At 55.6% G+C, this 18,834-nt stretch overlaps 1 protein-coding gene across 6 annotated transcripts in view; it reads left to right on the top strand.

The window, feature by feature from the left end:
• Window positions 1–18,834, top strand: part of PAX8 (paired box 8) — a 53,147-nt gene that overhangs the window by 20,769 nt on the left and 13,544 nt on the right. The window contains exons 3-9 of one of the 6 annotated variants that reach the window (XM_037038808.1): window positions 6,809–6,974; window positions 9,333–9,530; window positions 10,820–10,908; window positions 11,201–11,326; window positions 11,607–11,782; window positions 15,786–15,906; window positions 16,332–16,538. In XM_037038808.1, coding sequence (XP_036894703.1) covers window positions 6,809–6,974; window positions 9,333–9,530; window positions 10,820–10,908; window positions 11,201–11,326; window positions 11,607–11,782; window positions 15,786–15,906; window positions 16,332–16,538 — 1,083 coding nt within the window. Of the gene's footprint in view, window positions 1–6,808; window positions 6,975–9,329; window positions 9,531–10,819; window positions 10,909–11,200; window positions 11,327–11,606; window positions 11,783–15,785; window positions 15,907–16,331; window positions 16,539–18,834 lie in introns of all 6 variants that reach the window. The other 5 variants (XM_037038802.1, XM_037038824.1, XM_037038815.1 and 2 more) reach the window with 5 other exon arrangements.

Below are 18,834 nucleotides of genomic sequence, written 5' to 3'. Positions count from 1 at the left end.
CTTGTCCCCAGGGCCTCAGGGGGCCCTCCGACTGGCCAGGACTTCAGAGTGTGGGTGGCTGGGAGCTGAGCTGGTCCTCGTGGCCACACCACCTGGGGCCTTTGGGCTGCAGTGAAGGGCCCAGCCTGAGGAGCCCATAAGGCTCCCCCCCACGGCTGGAGCCTGACACGTTTAAAGTGGATGTCGAAGGTGTGATGGAAGGGCCAAGAGGAAGGCCTCTGCAGTCATCCCCTTGGCTCCTGCAGGGGGGCAAACATCTCTGTTCCTTGTGGTGATATCTGCACCCCCCCTCTTCAAACAGCTCATGTCTAAGAGTGCCTGGCTTTGGAAGACAGAGTTCTGCTCAGGACAAATAATGTGCAGGCCCCCCTGAGATTGCTTGGGACCTGCTTTCCTCCCTGTTCTTCCTTCCCTCCTTCCTTCACTCCAGTAATTAACTCATTCAGCACTTACTGGGCACCCACTGTGCATTATACTAGATATTAGGGCTTCACAGGTAAAGCAGCCACTTCCCCCATCCAGGGGCACACAAGGTGCAGCAGGACACAGCCAGCATAAGTACACCCCACTGTGCCGGCATGTGTAAAAGAAGGGGCCAGAGACAAAAAGCGGGGGTGGCGGGGGAGGCCTTTTTGTAGGCCATAGCTTCCTGAACTGATTCAGGTACAGGTATGAATTGATCAGGAAAAGGTAGGGAAAGGGCACTCCAGCACGGAAGACAGCATCAATGAGGACACGGGAGGACTCATGCTGTGGAGCGGGAACAGCAGTCCTGTATGGCTAGGGCGCCGGATTCCAGCCTCGGACCCGTAGGAAAGGCGGTAAGCCAGGGTCAGCTCCTGAGGGCACCTTCCTCCAGATGTAGTGACTTGGACTTCACCATGCAGGTGATGGGGATGTGCCTAGTTTTCTTAAACATGGGAGTGACATTGTCAGGCTTGGGTTTTAAAAGTTCTTCTCCCAGCTGAGGGTCACAGGCACAAGGCTGGGCATAGAGACCAGTGAGCCCAGGGGACCAGTTAACCCCTACTCACCTTCGTCCCGAAGTACACATCACTTAGGTTTTCTTTGGTCACCTGGAAAGAACTCCGTCTCTCACCCCCGCCACACTGTTCTTCAGTACTGCGCCCTGCAGTGTCCTCCTTAGCACCCATCCAGGCAAGAGTCGTGCACTCACCTGTGCGTTCCACTCTTCCTACATGGAAGCTTCATGAGTCCCACGGCATCAGTTCTAGCAAAATGCCTGGCAGCTGAGAGACAGAGGCTCAGTAACCATGTGTCAAGTGGATAAGCCAACCCACGGATGTGTTTGTGCCGGGGATGCCTGGACAGCACTGGTTAAGTAAGTATTTAGGAGGGAAAGACATCACCATTTGATGAGCACTTTGCATGGGGGGAACGGAGGCTAAAGGCGGTTCGTCAGTTCACGTGGCACATAGTTACTGAACACAGTTGCTGTAAGTTAGTGATGAACCAAACAGACAGGGTCCTGCCCTCACGAAGCTTTTGGTGGCGGTGGAGGACAGTCACTACTCATACCTAGAGTCATGCAAATGAATGTGAAACTAAAATGTGAGTGATGAAGCCAATCAAGAGGGGTAAGTGGTGTTATGAGAACATCGAAGCAGAAGCCTTACCCGGGCCTGGGGTGGGGGCGCAAAGCAGACGCCCCTGGAGGGGGTGACTCTGCACCGAACTGTTCAGGGTGGGTAGGAGTTGACTAGATACCAGGGATGAGAAGACTCCCAGGTGGAGGGAACACACAAGGCAGCTCGAGAGGAGATTTCCGGCAGGAAATTGGATGCAAAGTGGGGGGCGGGGGATGCGGGCTGGAGGTACCCCGGACGCCCACAGTGTGTCAGAATGTGGGTAGCAGGTCAAACAAGGCGATCGGGCAGGGTCCCTGAAAGGGACTGCGCTGCCGCTGCCGAGTGAACGCAGCACCGGGATTTGAGAGAAACCTGGAAAAAACCAGATACAATGGGGCAGACGAGGGCAGAGAACCTCATTAAAAAGAAACCATAAGCGTGTCTGAAGGTGTAAAGAACCAGGAGACGGCACTGCCGAGGGGAGCTCCTCAAGAGGGAGAACAGCGCCCCCATGTCCACCCCCACATCGTGGGGCGTGCCGAGCCCCGGTTGGGCGTGAGGGGCCGCTGGACAGCAGGGAGCGAACGAAGAAAATGGAAACAGCAAGCGTGAAGACTTTTTGAGAAATCTGGTTGAAGATGACAGGAAGCAAACATTTTATAGTGGAGGGAAGGGTTTTCTTTTTGTGTGTTTGTATGTTGTGCCTGGGGCTGAGGAGATAGCATATGGATGGATTCGATTGCGTTTGTAAGTCCAGGGGAAGACCCCAGTCCAAAGGGAGGGGTAAATGGTATAAAAGGAAGGGAGGAGAGTTTATAGAGTATGGACCCAGAAGAGGCAGAGGGCAAGGGATCAGTAAGAAACAGCTGTGTCTCCACTCAGTTCCCTTCGGAGCCAGAGGACAAGCACAGAGACAAGGCCAAGGGCCACACAGCTGAATGGGGGTGCAGCCAGACGCAGGTGCTGCCCGCAGAGTTCCAGCCCCTTCGTCCTCATGGGAGGGCCTGCGTGCCACCACCTCGTGGGTGTGGGAGTGGTCCCCCGTGTGAACGCAGGGTGGAAGGTTAGAACACTTGGCTTGTTGCAGAAAGGCACCAAGCTGGGGGGAACAGCTGGCAGGCCACAGTGGAGGTCGCAGCCTGCAAGTGAGCCTGCCGGAGAGACAGCACCACCGGGCTGAGAGACTGGGCCGGGCTAGCGTGGGCACCGCCACGCCTCAGTGGAGGGGTGTGTGCACAGCATGATTTAAAGAACACCCCCTCCCACCATAGTCTTGCCAAGGCTCAAACCCTCACCACACACTCTTTGGGGCTAAAGTAAAAACCCTAAGGTAGTTCAATGGAAATGCTCACAGAATAAGACATTGTACCAGTGCCGCTTTAAGACAGGGAAGAGGTATGAGGTACCAGACAGCAGGTACCAAAGGAAAGTAACTGAGTCCGGGGCTTGGAGGCCCAGGTGGGGAATGCATTCCACAACCATCACCACGCCCCTCATACTTGTGAAGCATTCATGTATCACGTGTGTTTTACTAAAGTGTTAGTCAGACTTCTGTGACAAATGCTGGGTGTACAAGCGCAGGGCACCTAAAGCCGTGTAAGCAGGTCTGGCCATTGGAGCGCAGTCAGGGCTGTTTGTGGAAACCACCTGCGTGTTTCGGGCTTGCTGTCAGCGACTGTGACAAGAATTTCAGGCAATGAGCCTCTTTTCCTCCTACCATACCTACTCCTCAGCACCTGGAAGGGGTGAAGAAATTACCAAAGAAAGTCCTAATTTGTACTTCTTAATCTTCAGATTGGTAATTACAGAATAGTCACAGGGATGTAAACTACAGCACAGGGAACGTAGCCAGTAGTATTGTAATAACCATGTATGAGGCCAAGTGAGTGCTTGGAATATCAGGGGGCCACTCTGTAAAGCAGGTGACTGTCTAACCACTGTGCTATACACCTGAAACTAATACAGAGTAATATTGAACATCATAAACTGCAGTTGAAATTAAAAAGAAAAGAAAAGAAAGTCCTGAGACTTTCCCAAATGGTCACTTTTCCAAAGAACACCTGTTTGGACAGCAGGCTTCACCCAGAGCTTTGGGACCTCCAAAAAGCCTCACTGCAGGATGAACCCTCTCCGGACCCAGAAAGTCAGCCTTCCCTTGTCTGAGGGCCTTCACGCCCAGAGCCTGCTGTGTCCGGCCAGGCACCTTGTCTTCCTCCTCCACACTCACCATTCCGTGCCCACGACCCTCCAGACCATGCAAAGGGCCTTTGTTTAGGAAGCTGCAAGCCTCTTCCTGGTCCACAGCTTCCTCTGGGCCCAACCAGGGACTCCCACTCGTTCTTAGCTTCCAGACTCACAGTCCACCTGCCCACAGCCACACAAAAGGTGGTCAGCACAGTGGGTGTCCCAGCCCTTCAGTGCAGGAAGGCTGCACCCACCTCTGGGCATTTGGTGTGACTCACCCAAAGGAGTCCACGCCCCCACACCGGACACAGGAAGGACAAACAACCTTCCATCACAGGGACTCTGCTCCAAACCTCAAACCGGAGGGGCCATCTCTGTCTGCAGCCAGGGCTCCTTCCAGGCGCCCCTTCCGGCCCGTCCCCCAGCTGAGGGGAGTATCTCCTGTCTCGGGAGCAAGAGGACCTTGTGCGTGGACTTTTGTCCTGTGGAAACTTCTTCACCTGGCTACCTCCTGGCCATCCCTCCCTACAGCTTCCTTCCAACCACCCATGGGCCCCGTAGTGCCTGGACTTGCCTCTCTCAAAACACGTCTTCCTTAGACTGCATCGTTCATGGACGGCCTGGTTTCTCCTCTTGTCCAAGGTGGTACCTGATTCATGGTGGGCACTGGGCACATAGGTGTTGAGAAAAAAAGAAATGGAAACTAATATAAAAACAATGGGAATTATTATTCTACAAGGAGGTGGGGCTGGGGTCAGAGGTGTACAAGTAGTTAGTTATTCCCTTAAATTTTCTCTACCAGCCATTGCCCAGTTCACAACACACAGCTCTAGGCCAGCAGCACAACCCCACCCGAACCATCTTAGAAACACAGGTTCTTGGTTCCATCCCAGACCTGCTGGTTCAGAAACTGGAGCCACAGGGCTCCACATTTGTGTTCTGCCAAGCCCCCTAGCTGATTCGGACGCACGTTCAAGTTTGAGCACCACTGGGCCTGTCTTAGGGCTGAGCTTGGGCCATAACCTGCAACCACATCAACATTAAACATTAGAAAACCTTGACACTTACATCAAGATTTGCAGCTAAACACACACTTCTCCATTCTCACCCCTCCCTATCTTTTTACAACTGCTGTTACGGGTTAGCAGCAGACGCAGTAACCGGTTCTATTTAGCTCCCTTCAATGGATGAAAACACTGAGGTTGAAACAAAACCCAACTTTCTCAAATGATAAAATAAAAACAGGCAAAGTCAATGCAGGAATCAGCCCACCTCTCTGAACAGTAACCCAGAGTCACTCAGAAACCGGTAAAATAAACTAAAGCGCCAGAGAATTCAGAATTTGGAGGCATGAACTTCTCTTTCCCTTCATACCCATGCAGGCTGACCCAGTAGTAACCTTTCAGGAGGGGTCCTGGGGGCCTTGGGGTTTTAAGGATCCTGTTTAGCCCTTCAAGAAGATCAAGGACAATAGCCCACACAGCTTCAGCGGAGAAATGGGGTACATTTTTAAGTCAAAATACCCAATTCATGCCATCCTAAAGTGGTGCTTGGCTTTTTTAAATCTGTTGGCTATCTAGGATGAGGAACCCCACCTGTAGGAAGCCTCACGCCCAGGTCTGGAAGCCCTAGCACAAACACCTAAGCCTGGGTACGTGACCCAGGGCCAAGTTTTGGGAAATGGGGACCGAGCTGGTACTCAAAGGCTTGTCTAGGTTTGAGTGGCCATCTGGCGCCCCCTTGTGTTCAGTGTCTGCAACCCAAAGAACCGAAGGCAACCAGGAGGGAATGTGGGTCAATAGGCTGCCGACATTCTCCAGGGACAGGCTGTGGCCAGTGAGGAGCCAGTGGGATGGGCTCAGGAGTGGGCCCAGGCCACTCCTTCACCTTCTGGGAGCCCTGATGCCCCCCAGATTTCTTTCAGCCCTAGTGGAAAAACATCTGAGGGTCACGTTGCCTGGAATGGCAAGGTGGGAAGTGTACCCAGGCTCACCAGGAAGATGGGTCATCATGTCCCTTCTGCCTGGTGTTTGGCCAGCGGGCTCTTCCTCCTGACTTAGTGCTCAGGAGAGAAGCTTTTGGCCTTTTTTTTTTTTTTTTTTAACATTGACTGTTGTGCCAAAGACAGCTTGGGCCCCCAAGGAGACATTGCACAGCAGTTCTGAATGTGCTAAGTCAAGGGGCGGTATGGGCACGATGTGTCCAGCAGAGGCACTTCCTACCTCAGCCGTAAACAGTCCTTAACGAGCTCACCCAGCAGGCCTGGCTCTGCTCTCCTCGAATGCCTCCTCCCCTGACAGCTACCCGGAGGGCTCCACCCTCACCGCTGATCACCACATCCTGCCCTGGAGGGAGAAGACTCCGTACCCAGGCTGTGGCCCCCTCGGCACGAGGCTGCAGGACCAGTCCAGGCCGTGGGCCCCACACCGGGAAGCTTGGCGGGAACCTTAGCCCTTAGTTGTATCTTGGCTCCTCTTTATACAAGCTGAGTCACTTAGGTCATGTGAATCAAGCCACAGAAACTCTCCAAGTCCAGGGTCCTCACCAGAGCACAGGAGCCCACAGCCCTGATGTTAGCCCAGCTCGCTCTAGGGAGCTGATCAGTCTAACAGAAGACCTCCTTTTCACTCCTCCGCCTTTGCCTGGAGTTCCACCACCTGGACTGGGTTCCTCCTTTCTCCCCTTGCGCAGCTAACACTCTCACCTGCAGTCTCAGCTGAGACCTCTCCAGGAGCCCTTCTGTGGTCCCCTGAGCCTAAGGTTGTCCCCCTCCTGTGGTTCCATGCCCCCAGCAGTGGTCATGCAGTGTGTTAATGGGCTGTTGGCAGTCTAGGTCCAACTTTCATACACCTCGTGAGGCAAGGACAGAGGTCACATCTGCCTCATTCACTCGGGCTTCCTTGGGGCCTGGTACTGTGCCTGCCTCATAAGAGGCACATGATACGTTTGTGTGCTTGAATTGGCGGGCGCATCCAGAGTGAATCAGGCTGCCCTACTTGGCCCTGACCACTGTGCTGGGACTATTGTCTTCTCAGGCCACGGAGGGCTGAACCAGCTGGGAGGGGCCTTTGTGAATGGCAGACCCCTGCCCGAAGTGGTGCGGCAGCGCATCGTGGACCTGGCCCACCAGGGCGTGAGGCCCTGCGACATCTCCCGCCAGCTCCGCGTCAGCCATGGCTGTGTCAGCAAGATCCTTGGCAGGTAAGCATGAAATTCACCGCACACCACCTTCCGAAGGGCTGGTCTCCTCACCTGCCAACTTCGCAGCCACCTCCCTTCCCAGGGACCCGGGTCCCAGGACCGGGACAGGGTGTGGTAGTGCCTCTGGGCCCCGAGCCGGTGCGCTTCTGCTGTGCGCCTGCCCTTCCTTTCCCCCTTCTTTAGTTAGTTTTTCTTCTTTCCTTTGTTCCCCCTTCTCCTTCTCTCCTCTCCTCACGTCTCATTTTCTAAGGGCTTCTCCACCCCGCAGCAGGAGTAGAGAGGTCCCCAAAGGTCCTGCTAAGACCGGGGGAGGTAGAGCCACTAGGGAAGGGATGCACTACCAGAGGTGCCTCCCAGGGCGGAACCCCTGCATGAGGGGCTCTGAGTTTGTGCTTCTCAACTGTAGCTTTGTTTGTGCTTCTCTCCGAGCACCTCCACCAGAGGCGCAGGGCTGCTTGGAGAAATGCAGGTCCCTAGGCCTCTGCCCTCTCTAGCAGCCTGGATGCTCTGAGCTCTCTGTGATGACCCGGTGACCCTGCATGTTAGAGTCACCTGGAAACTTCAATTTAAAAAAATCGAGGCCTAGGTACCAGCCCATGGCCATTAAAGCAGAACTTTAGAGGAAGTTCTACCGGGAACAATACCCCGGGTTGGTATTATTCAGGCCCCTCAAATGATTCTCATGTTCAAAAGCCAGAGCCTAGAACTGCCGAGCTAAGGTTCAGGAGAAACCAGGAGCAGCAAAGCCCTGCATCCAGGCTGATGTAGCCGCATAACCTGGTCTGGAAAACCACTCTCTCATCAGAAATGTCCCCAAGGCACACGGTTGGGAGCTTCATGTCAGCTCAGGGTCCCTGCCTCCCTTCCCCAGTAAATTTGTGTTTGAAGTGGTAGGTGGGCAGATTCAGAAGGAGCTCCTGTTTTAAGAGGCAAAGGGCCTATTGCTAAAATGTGGGAACCTCTGGGTCCCCAATGAAAGTTGTCAAGGGAAGAGTGTGGCCGCTTCTAGGGTCAGGAGAGGGGTCCCCAAGATGGGCTGAGTGGACCAGAGAGAAGGTGGTCCCTAGGTAGTGGCAACAGACAGAACTTAAAGAGTGGATGCCATTTCATGGCAGAGGAGACCAGAGAGTTTCCAGAACAAGGAGCCAGCTGGGGATGAAGGGAGGGGAGGGGAGAAGACCCAGGGAGCAAAGTCTCAGCTGAAGGAACTGGACGAGGCCGGAGATGCGGGCAGGGCAGGGATTCCAGACTTTGTGAGGAGTGGCCTCTACTTGAACCAGGTAACCTGGTAGAAAACCAGTGCCCGTCGAGGGAGGGAGTGGGAAAATGGGGAGCAAAGGTGAGCCAGCAGACAGGGCAGAGGGCCCAGTGACCCCAGCTGGTCTCCTGGGGAGGGGTAAACAACCCCGGGATGGCCAAGGAGAAGAGTGAGTCATGTTGCAGCCAAGAGAAGCCGGACAGAGGAAACCGCTACTGTGAACCCATGATTCACAGGGCACCGGCATGAACACTCTCTTTCTTAAAGGGGAATCTTTTATGCCCCCTGAAGTGGGCCCTGTAGATGCTCATACTAGCCAGAGGGAGAGGAAAGGGAGAAGCCAGGGGCCCAGGGGTGAGTGCCTCAGCAGAGGGTCTGGCCAGGCAGCAGCACAAACCTGCTTATGCGGGGGGGTGGGGGGGGGGTGGGGAACAGCACCGGAAGGTCAAGGATTGGAGGCCAGCCCAGGGGGAGCGCATTCTACCCCGAGCTCCTCTCCAGAAGCCTCAGAGGGGATTAGGGCCTGGCTATGAGGGATGACCCCCAAAACACCATAATTGAATATTCTAGGAACCCATCTGAATCAGTGTACCAGCTGGCATTGCTGTGAGAGGCTGCATTTGGCTTCGGTGAATTGTTTTGAAAACTCTTTCAGTGCGTTTGCTCATTTTACAATGGGTGATTTGTGAGTGTACCTGCCCACACGGGGCTGAGTGTTCAGTAGTTTTAGAACAAAATCCACGACCCCGTCCCTCTTCACCTGATCTTACCCCAAGCGACTGCTTTTTGTGTCCTGGATGAGAAAAGTCCTCAAAGGCAAACGTTTTGCCCATGAGGTGGAAGAGGTGAAACAAAAACCAGCAGAAGCACTAAAGGCGTCAAAATTGACGAGCTCAAAACTGCGGTTAGCAGTGGAAGAAAGTCTCGGTAGGTGTGTTGTATCAGATGGAGAGTGCGTCGAAGGTGACCGAAGTTTAAACATGCTAGAATAAGTATACAACTTATTATAAGTAGATTCTGGCCTTGGGGGGACTCCCCCTCGACCACGCCCGGAGCCCCGCCTGCCTACTGGGTGATCTGTGGGCTTTCTATTGGAGCAGGTACTACGAGACGGGCAGCATCCGGCCTGGGGTGATAGGCGGCTCCAAGCCCAAGGTGGCCACCCCCAAGGTGGTGGAGAAGATCGGGGACTACAAGCGACAGAACCCCACCATGTTCGCCTGGGAGATCCGAGACCGGCTCCTGGCGGAGGGCGTCTGTGACAATGACACTGTGCCCAGTGTCAGCTCCATCAACAGGTGAGAGACAGACAGCAGCCAGGGGCCTTGGGGCTCATGAGAGAGACCCGAGGAAGGCCCTGGCTTGTGGGGCAGAGCTGGGAAGGACCGCCTGGAGTCAGGCAGGAAGCCTGCAGGCACAGGGGCCAGCAGCTCACCCCCTTGCCTCCTCAGGGCCACAGGCAGCCCGTTGCCTACCTGGCTACACTTTCTGCAGTTCCCTTCTTTACACACCACATTTTTCATTCAACAAGAGAGTCTTTCCCTTGAATTAACCCTTTCTTTAGCCACAAAACTCTTCATTCAGATATTCACTCAGTTGTTTAGCCATTCAGTTATTCACTCACGACTTTAATTAGTCATTTGCTTACTCGCTTATTCATTTATAAACACGCAATTCATTGTTATATGCTAGGTCCTGGGGACAAAATCTTTGCCCTGGCAGAGCTTACTCGTACAGTTAGTGGGAAGACTCCTGCTACACAAGTATCCACACAAACAGTTGTAAAAATGCAACTCTAGTCCTGCTAAGGAGAGGCACATGAGGGTGAGTGAGCTCGCATGGAGTGACCTGGTTTATGAAAGTTCTGAAAATATGTCCTTGAGTAAGATGTAATGAGTAAGAGCTCACTACCTGATAAGGAGAGTGAGCTCTGAGACAGCCCATGCCAAGGCCCTGTGGCCAACAGGATCTTATACAAGAAGCCGAGAGAAAGCCAGCAAATAAAGAGGAGGGAACAGGAATCAGGCCGAGGTGGCGCTGTCAGCAAAGGCTGCCCTTTGGGGAGAGGGGCCAGGCCGGAGTTCCTGCCTCTGCCCCTGAGCAACAAGAAGCCCTTGGCAGTATTAAGCATAGGCTGACTTTCATTTCTGAAAGTCCAGTCCGCCTGCCAAAGGGAGAAGAGACTAGAAGCTCACCTGTGGGTGGGGTGGCCAGCGATCGACCTGGGGGGAGAGCATGGGTGGCGGTGCGCACTGGGGCACCACAGTGAGAGGCCGAGAGGGGCCGAGGCTGGGGAGGCTCCGGGTCAGAGCGCAGCACCTGGGGGCAGTTTGAGAGCAGAGCTGGGGCAGGCAGGGTTAAGCCCCACCTGTACTTGCTCCTTGAGTGACTGGTGGTACCACCCATGAAATGGAAACACTGGGAGGACCGGGTGTGAGGAGTAAGGTCATGGGTGTGACGTGGACAGGTTGAGTGTGAGGGGCTTTTAAGACCCGCAAGTAGGATTTCAAAAAAGCAACCGGATCTGGGGCAGCCACGGGTCCCGTTTCCCCCTCTGCTCTCTACTGGCCTTCCTTCCTTCCTTCAGAATCATCCGGACCAAAGTGCAGCAGCCATTCAATCTCCCCATGGACAACTGCGTGGCCACCAAGTCCCTGAGCCCAGGACACACACTGAGTAAGTGTTGAGGGCCTGCAGGCACACTCCCCTGCCCACACAGGCCATCTGTGCACATTGTGGAGCCACCCACATGCCCACAGAGTCCACTCCCCATGTGGGCCAAGCTCTTCCATGGGGACAAAGCCCTGCCACACTCCGGGGACCAGTCACTGAGATCTTTAGGAGACACATCCCTCTGCCTTGACTGCAGAACCCCTCCCACTGGCCCCCTGACTCCTCCATGCTGGTGGCCGGGACTCTCAGGCACGGCCCTCCCACAACCTGACCCTGTCCCTTTCGTGCCCTGCAGTCCCCAGCTCGGCTGTGACACCGCCGGAGTCACCCCAGTCCGACTCTCTGGGATCCACATATTCCATCAATGGGCTGCTGGGGATCGCCCAGCCCAGCAGCGACAGCAAGAGGAAGATGGATGACAGTGAGTGTGGGGGGCATGGAGGGCAGGACGGGGTGCAGGAGGGCAGTTCGCTCAGGCTCCGATGGGGCAGAAGCCCCCCATTTGGCCCCGGACTTTGTAGTCTTGGCAACCCCCGGCCTGCAGCACGTGGCCTTTCTCTGAGGCAGCCACAGCCTCCAGGCTCCAAGGCCTAGGACATGGGTCCTTTCCCTCCGTCTGCAGTTCAGTCTGCCTCTCCACCCTGGTCTGGGGATGGGTACCTGGGTCTCCTGAATGCTTTCTCCCTGCGTGGGGGTGCCAGGTGACCAGGACAGCTGCCGGCTGAGCATCGACTCCCAGAGCAGCAGCAGCGGGCCCCGCAAGCACCTCCGCACGGACGCCTTCAGCCAGCACCACCTCGAGCCCCTCGAGTGCCCCTTTGAGCGGCAGCACTACTCCGAGGCCTATGCCTCCCCCAGCCACACCAAAGGCGAGCAGGTGAGAAGCAGGGGGTGGAGGTGGGCTGCGGCGGGCCGGGCTGAGCAAGGCATGGTCTCTGAAGACCCCTGAACTGCCTGCAGTCCTGCCACCAAAGCAGCCAGAAGTTGCTTCGGTGGCTGGGGTACCAGTTTCATGCAGCTCCAAGCCCAAAACATCTGCTGTTGAACCAGACACTGGTGCCTCCTTCTTCTCCCCCAGCCCTCTTGCCTTCCCTCACTCATACTGAGCTCAGCACTTTCACGGGGAGCCACACAGCCAGGTCGTGCTGTCCCCCCGCCCCCAGCGCCTCCCTAGACCACAGGGGCAGGTCCCACAGCCTTAAGCTGCAGCCTAAAGCCTCTGCACCATGGCCGCAAGCAGCGCTTCCAGTCCCACCTCCAGCCACTCACACCTGCACACCCCAGGACCCTGCATTACTCATGTCCTGAGCATGCACTCTTGTTCACACCTCTGTGCTCTGGCACACTGTGTGCCTCCGTGCAGAATGCCTTTCCTCCCACTTCTCTGCCTGGAAAAGTACCACCCAGCCATTATGACTCAGTTCAAGCATCCCTTTGCCCATGAGTCCTCCCCCCACTCCCCCCTCCCCCGAGGTGTGTGTGCCCTCTCCCTCCTGTGCTTCTGCACGTCAGCCTGCCACTCCTTGCCACTTCTCATGCAGGATCGAAGCTGTCCTGTGGACACAGGTGTAATGACACAGTGGGCAGCATCTTGGAGCACCTTTTTAAAATCTCTACCATCAAGTGCCCTGTTATAATAGACACTCAGTGCAAGTGGGCTGAGTGAACCAGTTGAGAAATCCAGGCAATAGATTGCAAGTTCCGAGGGCATTCTCATTTCCGGTGCTCAAGACAGGTGACAGTGTGTATTAGGCCGGCTCCTAAGAAAGTGGCAGAGACAGCAGACACCTCCCCTGGGCCCAGTGAGTGCTGCCTCTCTGACAGAACTTCCAGGAGGCTGCCTCTGGTCAATACTACCAGTCAACAGCCACGTGTCCTCCCCACCCCCCAACTCCCCCCCAGCCAGTCGGCCAGCTGAGGAGTCTTAGGGCCATGTCTGCTTCCCCTCTTTGCTCACACTGTCATTGTCCAGGAGTGAGACAAGCACTTATACCTTTAAGAACTGAGTAGGACGATGGTGATGAGGCTACCAATCAGCTGAACCATTGCCAGCGGCCATCTGGGCAGCTGGGCTCATGCCAGTGCCTGCAGCTGGGCAGGCGATCTGCGTCAGCGATTTTATCAGCCTGGGCGGTGGCAGCCACAAGGGGTGCAGAGAAAGCTGTCTGTCAGCAGACCTGGGGACAGGGCTGGGTGCTCATCAGGAGTCAGCGCATGGCTCTGGAGGGAGTGGGGTGCCCCTGTGGGAGCCCACCCTGTTCAAGGAGCTTGCACAACCCAGCGTGCAAGCACCGGCCGTCCTGGCGGAGTGGAAGAGCCCCGTCGCTGAGGCCCTGGGCACCTGCTGGGCTGCAGAGCCATCCCCTGGCTCCATTCCTGAGCCCCTCGAGGGACCCTGCTCGGTCTCGAAACTGAGAGTCTGTACCACGAGGGCACATCTGCATAGGGAATTGTGGAGTGAGGGAGTCAGAACTAGAGGGACCTTGGGATCACAAAGCCCAGGGTCTTCATTTGTGTGGAGATGAGAGAGGGCAGGGAGGGCCCTAGCAAGCTGTGGAGGGGCTCAGGCCTGAGGCGCCAGCATCACTGAGACTGGCTGACCTACTAGGTGGGGTTCTTCGCCGAAGACTGGAAAAGGGAGTTTGAAGGCATGGAACTGCTCCACCCCCTCATCCTCCAGGCAAGGACACTAGGCCCGGCATGTCCATCCATGACGTCTCACTCCCCCAGTGAGTCGCCTGCTGGCCATCATTCACCCGGCTTCTGGAGGGGCAGGGACAGCCCAGCCCAGCGTGGTGACTTTCCCACCCTTGCTGACCTACAATGCTGCCAAAGGAACACCTGTGTCCTCTCCCCTGGCACGGCAAGACCCTGTGGTCTGGGCAGCTGAGAGAAGCACAGGTCCTCACACCTGACCTCAGTGTGGGGCAAAGACATGCTATCTTTTCTGTAAAGTCAAAAAGAGGGAGAGGGTGCCAAAGAAGCGTCACGTGGCCTCGTCTCTGCCCCCGATTCACTACCAGGCTTGGGGGTCTCTGCAGCTCCTGGTCCTGTTTTTCAAGTGCACTGAGAAGCAGATCAGCAGGAGTGAATGGTAGAGTGACAGAGACCGAGAACTTGGCAGCTCCTGACTCCTCTGATCACCGAGACAGCAATGCCTGCGGTAACTGTTTATAGAGCACACGATGTTCCGGGCACTCTGTGCTGGCTGCTCCGTACGCGTGTGCAACTTCCAGCAGCCCCATGAAACAGACCCCACTGCCCCTGTTACACGGGTGAGGAAATCAGGCTCTGAGAGGTCAGAACACGACAGCTTCTTGGCTGGCAGTGCAGAACCAGAGCTCACCCTAGTTCTGATGCATCGTGCCACCCTGCACCCCAATTCAAGTCCAGTTCCCGTGAGAAACCCAGTCACTACTGAGCTGTGCAAGCCATTCTGTGCAACATCACCAACACATCTGGCTGTACAGGTTTGGGGTTTTTTTCACAGAATTTCCTGGATTTCGGAGCAGCTGTAGGATTTCAATAGGTATTTTGGTATGGAAACCACACATTCACAAGGCATTTTAAACTTGCCTTACCCTCTAGAAATTAGGTATTTTGCCCAATTTCTAAGTTGTGCTGTGAGCATCTCCGCCCTGCCTCGGAGCCATGAACCTCGGTGTCGCTAAGTCGGTAATCGCTCTGCACGATAACGGCGCCCTGGTGGCCCCCAGAACTGATTGAGGTGCCAGAAGTGCCAGACTCGGAACCGGAAAGGGCTGCATCTCCTTAGAGAGCCAGCTCGGTGGAAGTTACTGGAAGCAACTGTGTCCAGGAAGCATTCTCTGAGTTCAGTGTTGCACAGTTTCACAGAGCGAGTTGGTGACCTGCACGGCCCTCACACAGGGGACAGGTGTGCACTGTGTGTGCTGCCTCGTCCTGTGGTGGGAGGGTGACGGGGAGGAGTAATGTGTGCCCCTTGGAACTGAACAACTCCTTTCTGGAGGGAGCACCTTCGGAGGCGGCCCCCTTGTGCAGTGGAGGCCAGGAGAGCCTACTATGAAGTCTTAATAAAGAAAACCCCAGCTACTTGATAAAGAGTTTTTCAAACAAAACCCAAATACCATCTTCAAGCTGAACCTGAACATTTCTGTTTGCTTACACATGGAGAGAGAGAGAGGAAATCCACCTGTTCTGGTGGAGAACTGAGTCTGCCGAGCTACTGCAGGAGAGAATGCCCGACTGTAGCCCCTGCTTCACAGAGGCCTCGGGCTTTGGGTCTCCGTAGAGACAACAGGCAACAGCGCCTGCCCACATCACAGGGCTGCCGGGGGCAGATCAGGAGAATGAAGGCAGAGCTCTCCGCAGGTGCGAGTGTAGATGATGTCAGCCAGTTTAGGGCAGCGGCTGGGAGCATGGCCCAGGAGCCAGGTACCCGGTGTTTAATCCTGGCTCTGCCCCATATGAAAGAGTAACACATTTCTTGACCTTTCTGTGCCCGCATTTCCTATTTGGGGGAAAGTACATGACTGAGTGAAACACTGTGCAGAGTCCTTTGGGCCAAAGGCCTGACCTCGTATCTTGTCCTTGGTGGGTTCACACTGTGGGAGCAGACAGGAGGGGCACCTGCAGTCCAGCTGGGGTAAGGGCCTCGGAGGGAGACGCCCCATCCTGTGTCTGCTCAACAGATCACCAGCTGGCTGCAGAGGGGGAACTTTGAGTCTGGGATTAAGAGAAGCACGGTGGGGCTGTAAGTCAGAGAATAAGAATAAATTAAGCACACTGAATGGAGCCAAGAATGAGCAGAAGAAAGGGACAATGTGGGAGTGTTTTCTGATGTTGGCTGCAGGTAAGGCTTGCTCCAGGGGCCTCTATGTTGACTTCTCTTTTTTCCTCAGGGCCTTTACCCACTGCCTCTGCTCAACAGTGCCCTGGACGATGGAAAGGCCACCCTGACCACTTCCAACACACCCTTGGGGCGCAACCTCTCAACTCACCAGACTTACCCCGTGGTGACAGGTAGGATGCTCAGAATCTCCTGGGCCGTGTGGCCAGGCTGCCAAATGAGCTAGAAAGCAGATGAAGCCAGGGCATGGCTGGTGTGAAGAGGAAGATACTAAGGCCCTGGACCTGGAGAGAAGAGAGGGCTGTGCTGGCTGGGCCGCCTAGTGGGTCACGAGCATCTGGCCCTCTCAGTTTGGCCCCTCCTCTGCAGGTGACCCCACTGCCGGAGAGGCGGGCACAGCAGTGCTCTGTATGCACTGGCAGAGGCAAAACAGAGGTTGAGCTGCTCCTGGTCCCGCCCCCCGCGTGAGGAGCACGCAGCCCAGCCCCCCTCAGACAGGTTTCCCGCTGCCTTGAGCCCCGCACCCCCCATTTCATGGCTTGGTTGTGCATGCTCCCACCATCATCTCACCCTCTCTCCTTGTCTCCCTCCCTGGCAGATCCTCACTCACCCTTCGCCATAAAGCAGGAAAGCCCTGAGGTGTCCAGTTCTAGCTCCACCCCTTCCTCTTTATCTAGCTCCGCCTTTTTGGACCTGCAGCAAGTCGGCTCTGGGGTCCCAGCGGGAGCCTCGGTCCCGCCCTTCAATGCCTTTCCCCACGCTGCCTCCGTGTATGGGCAGCTCACGGGCCAGGCCCTCCTCTCAGGTACGACAGGGAGGTCTGGGCCTGCAGCCTACATGGGGGTGGGAGGGTCATCAGGGCCAATTCCCTGGTTCCAAGGGGTCCAGTCCCCTCTCTGGCCCTCAATTCTGTTAATAATCAGCATCTTCCCTAATTCTTCTGGCAACTGTTGGAGGTGCCAAAATATGGCCCAAGCAACAAAATCAAGCCATGGGGGGCAGACACTCGGGGGGTGCCTGGAGTGGGCGCTTGCATGGTAGATTTCCAGAACCTCACCCCGAGGCCCCATGGAAGAGCAGGGACCTGAGGCCAGGGGCCAGGTGCTATGAAGTGGTGAACACTTGGTCTGCATAAAAACATTTAAAAAGAAAGAAAAACTTGACAAAACTTCCGAGTAAAATGGGCATTGCATTTTGGAGGCAATTTCTAGATCAAATTCCTGAAGAAGACAGTGTGGCAGTCACAGCTGGGTCTCCACAGTGTAGCTCCCACTGTGCACGCTTCACAGCCTCACCCTTGAAGGACACTCAGCAGAGCAACTCACCCACCTGAGAGTCTCGGCTCCTCAAAGCATTCAAGCTGGAAGCACCTTAGGGGCGTCTAGAGCAAAGCCCTTGTCCTGAGGGGAGGCAGGCTCAGGGAGAAGGGGCCGGCTGGGGCCTGAGTGGGAAAGGGTGAGGACGGGCGAGGGCTCGGCCCAGTGTGTCCTGTGCGTCCGACCCTGGCACGGCTGGGTCTCCCTGGCAGAAGGCCATCAGCCATCCAGCCAGGGCCCGAGCAGCGGCTGAGAGAATGAGGTATATGGCTTGGGCAGAGAAGGCTTGCAGGGGAGTAAAGGTGAAAGGCAGAGTCCCATAACGGTTCTCAGATATCGGGAGGACCCCCACAGCGATGGGCTGTTTCAGGTGTGCACTCAGGCATTAAACCAGGACCTATGGGGGAGGCAGAAGGGGGATAGCCCTTCTTTTAAAATTTTTTTTTTAAGATTTTATTTATTTAGAGAGAGGGGAAGGGAGGGAGGAAGAGAGGGAGAGAAACATCCATGTATGGTCACTTCTTTCCTGCTCCCCATGGGGACCTGGCCTGCAACCCAGGCATGTGACCCTCCTGGGAATTGAACCTGCAACCCTTCGGTTCACAGGCTGGCACTCAATCCACTGAGCACACCAGCCAGTGTGGGGGACAGCCCTTCTGACCAGTGGTTTTCAAACATGCTGGGGACCTCGAAGCTCTCTCTTGAAATGAATGCTTTATGGAAGTCAGGTCCCAAGCCAAACAAATGATGACTGGCGCTGCCCCCTGGGAGTCCCGGAATTTGAAAACCACTGCCTCAGAAGAGCAAGATCTCCGCCCACCCGAGGGACCACGGGTCATGTAGCCTGAGTTCATCCACCCTCTGTTATAATGACTCTACACCTCCATCGGGCACCTGGAAGTTTTCCTCGGTGCACCCCCACATCCGATGTGGAAGGTCATCTTAGCAGAGGAGGGCACAGAGGTAAAGGGTTAATAAAGGGAGCCCAGTGTGCAGGCAGCGAGAAAGAAAATGTTGACTCAGAGTTCAGAATTTCAAGAGAGGGTGAAGTCAGCAGAGATGGGTCATTTGTTTTGACCAAAGTGATGAAAGGAGAAAAATCTGAGAGCTGGGTGGAGTGATGTCAGCCAGAGAAAATGGGACAGGGCAGGGAGGAGACAGGGGGAGCATGAGAGGCCCTGTCCCCTGTGCATGGACTGGCCACCACTGGACAGGCTGCCTGCCTCTTGTGAATGGCAGGCCAAGGTCAGGTGGACCCAAGTGAGACCAGTAAAGAATAAGGGTGTGGACGAAGCATGTGAGTGTGGGGACCAGGACCATCCAAGTGAGGGGAAAGGACAGACGTCTCAGAGCACAGCCTGGATATTGGTACAAAGTGTAGCTGGAACAGCCTGGGGCAAACTCAGTGCCCTGCAGCCCCACAACTTCCCCCGACCCTGCCGTCCTGTCGAGGCTTCGAGTGCTCCCAGGAGCATGCAGTCAAATCAGGGGATGATTCCAACCTCTGTCAGCTCTTAGTTTAGTGACACGCCCCATCTCCAGACCAGCTTCGGGACGTGCACCACGAAGCAGAGCGGCTCGCGGCAGAGCGGCTCTCGGCAGATGCCCGGGAGTCATTCAGGCAGCAAATGCACAGCTTGGGTGTGTCCTTGAGGTGGGTGGCCCGACTCAGGCCCAGGTGATGACAAGGCACAGGGCGTGTGTGACCCCTGGGAAGGCTGATGGCCAGCTGAGGGTCCATCGGACACGGAGTCAGGGGCTCCAAGGACAGCGAGCAGAGCCCAG

The sequence above is a fragment of the Sturnira hondurensis genome, unplaced genomic scaffold (genome assembly GCF_014824575.4).
Source record: "Sturnira hondurensis isolate 20B ecotype Veracruz unplaced genomic scaffold, ASM1482457v3 Scaffold0002039, whole genome shotgun sequence".
NCBI lineage: Eukaryota > Metazoa > Chordata > Mammalia > Chiroptera > Phyllostomidae > Sturnira > Sturnira hondurensis.
The sequence above is the reverse complement of the archived record's forward strand: the minus strand, read 5'-3'. Positions and strand labels throughout refer to the sequence as shown.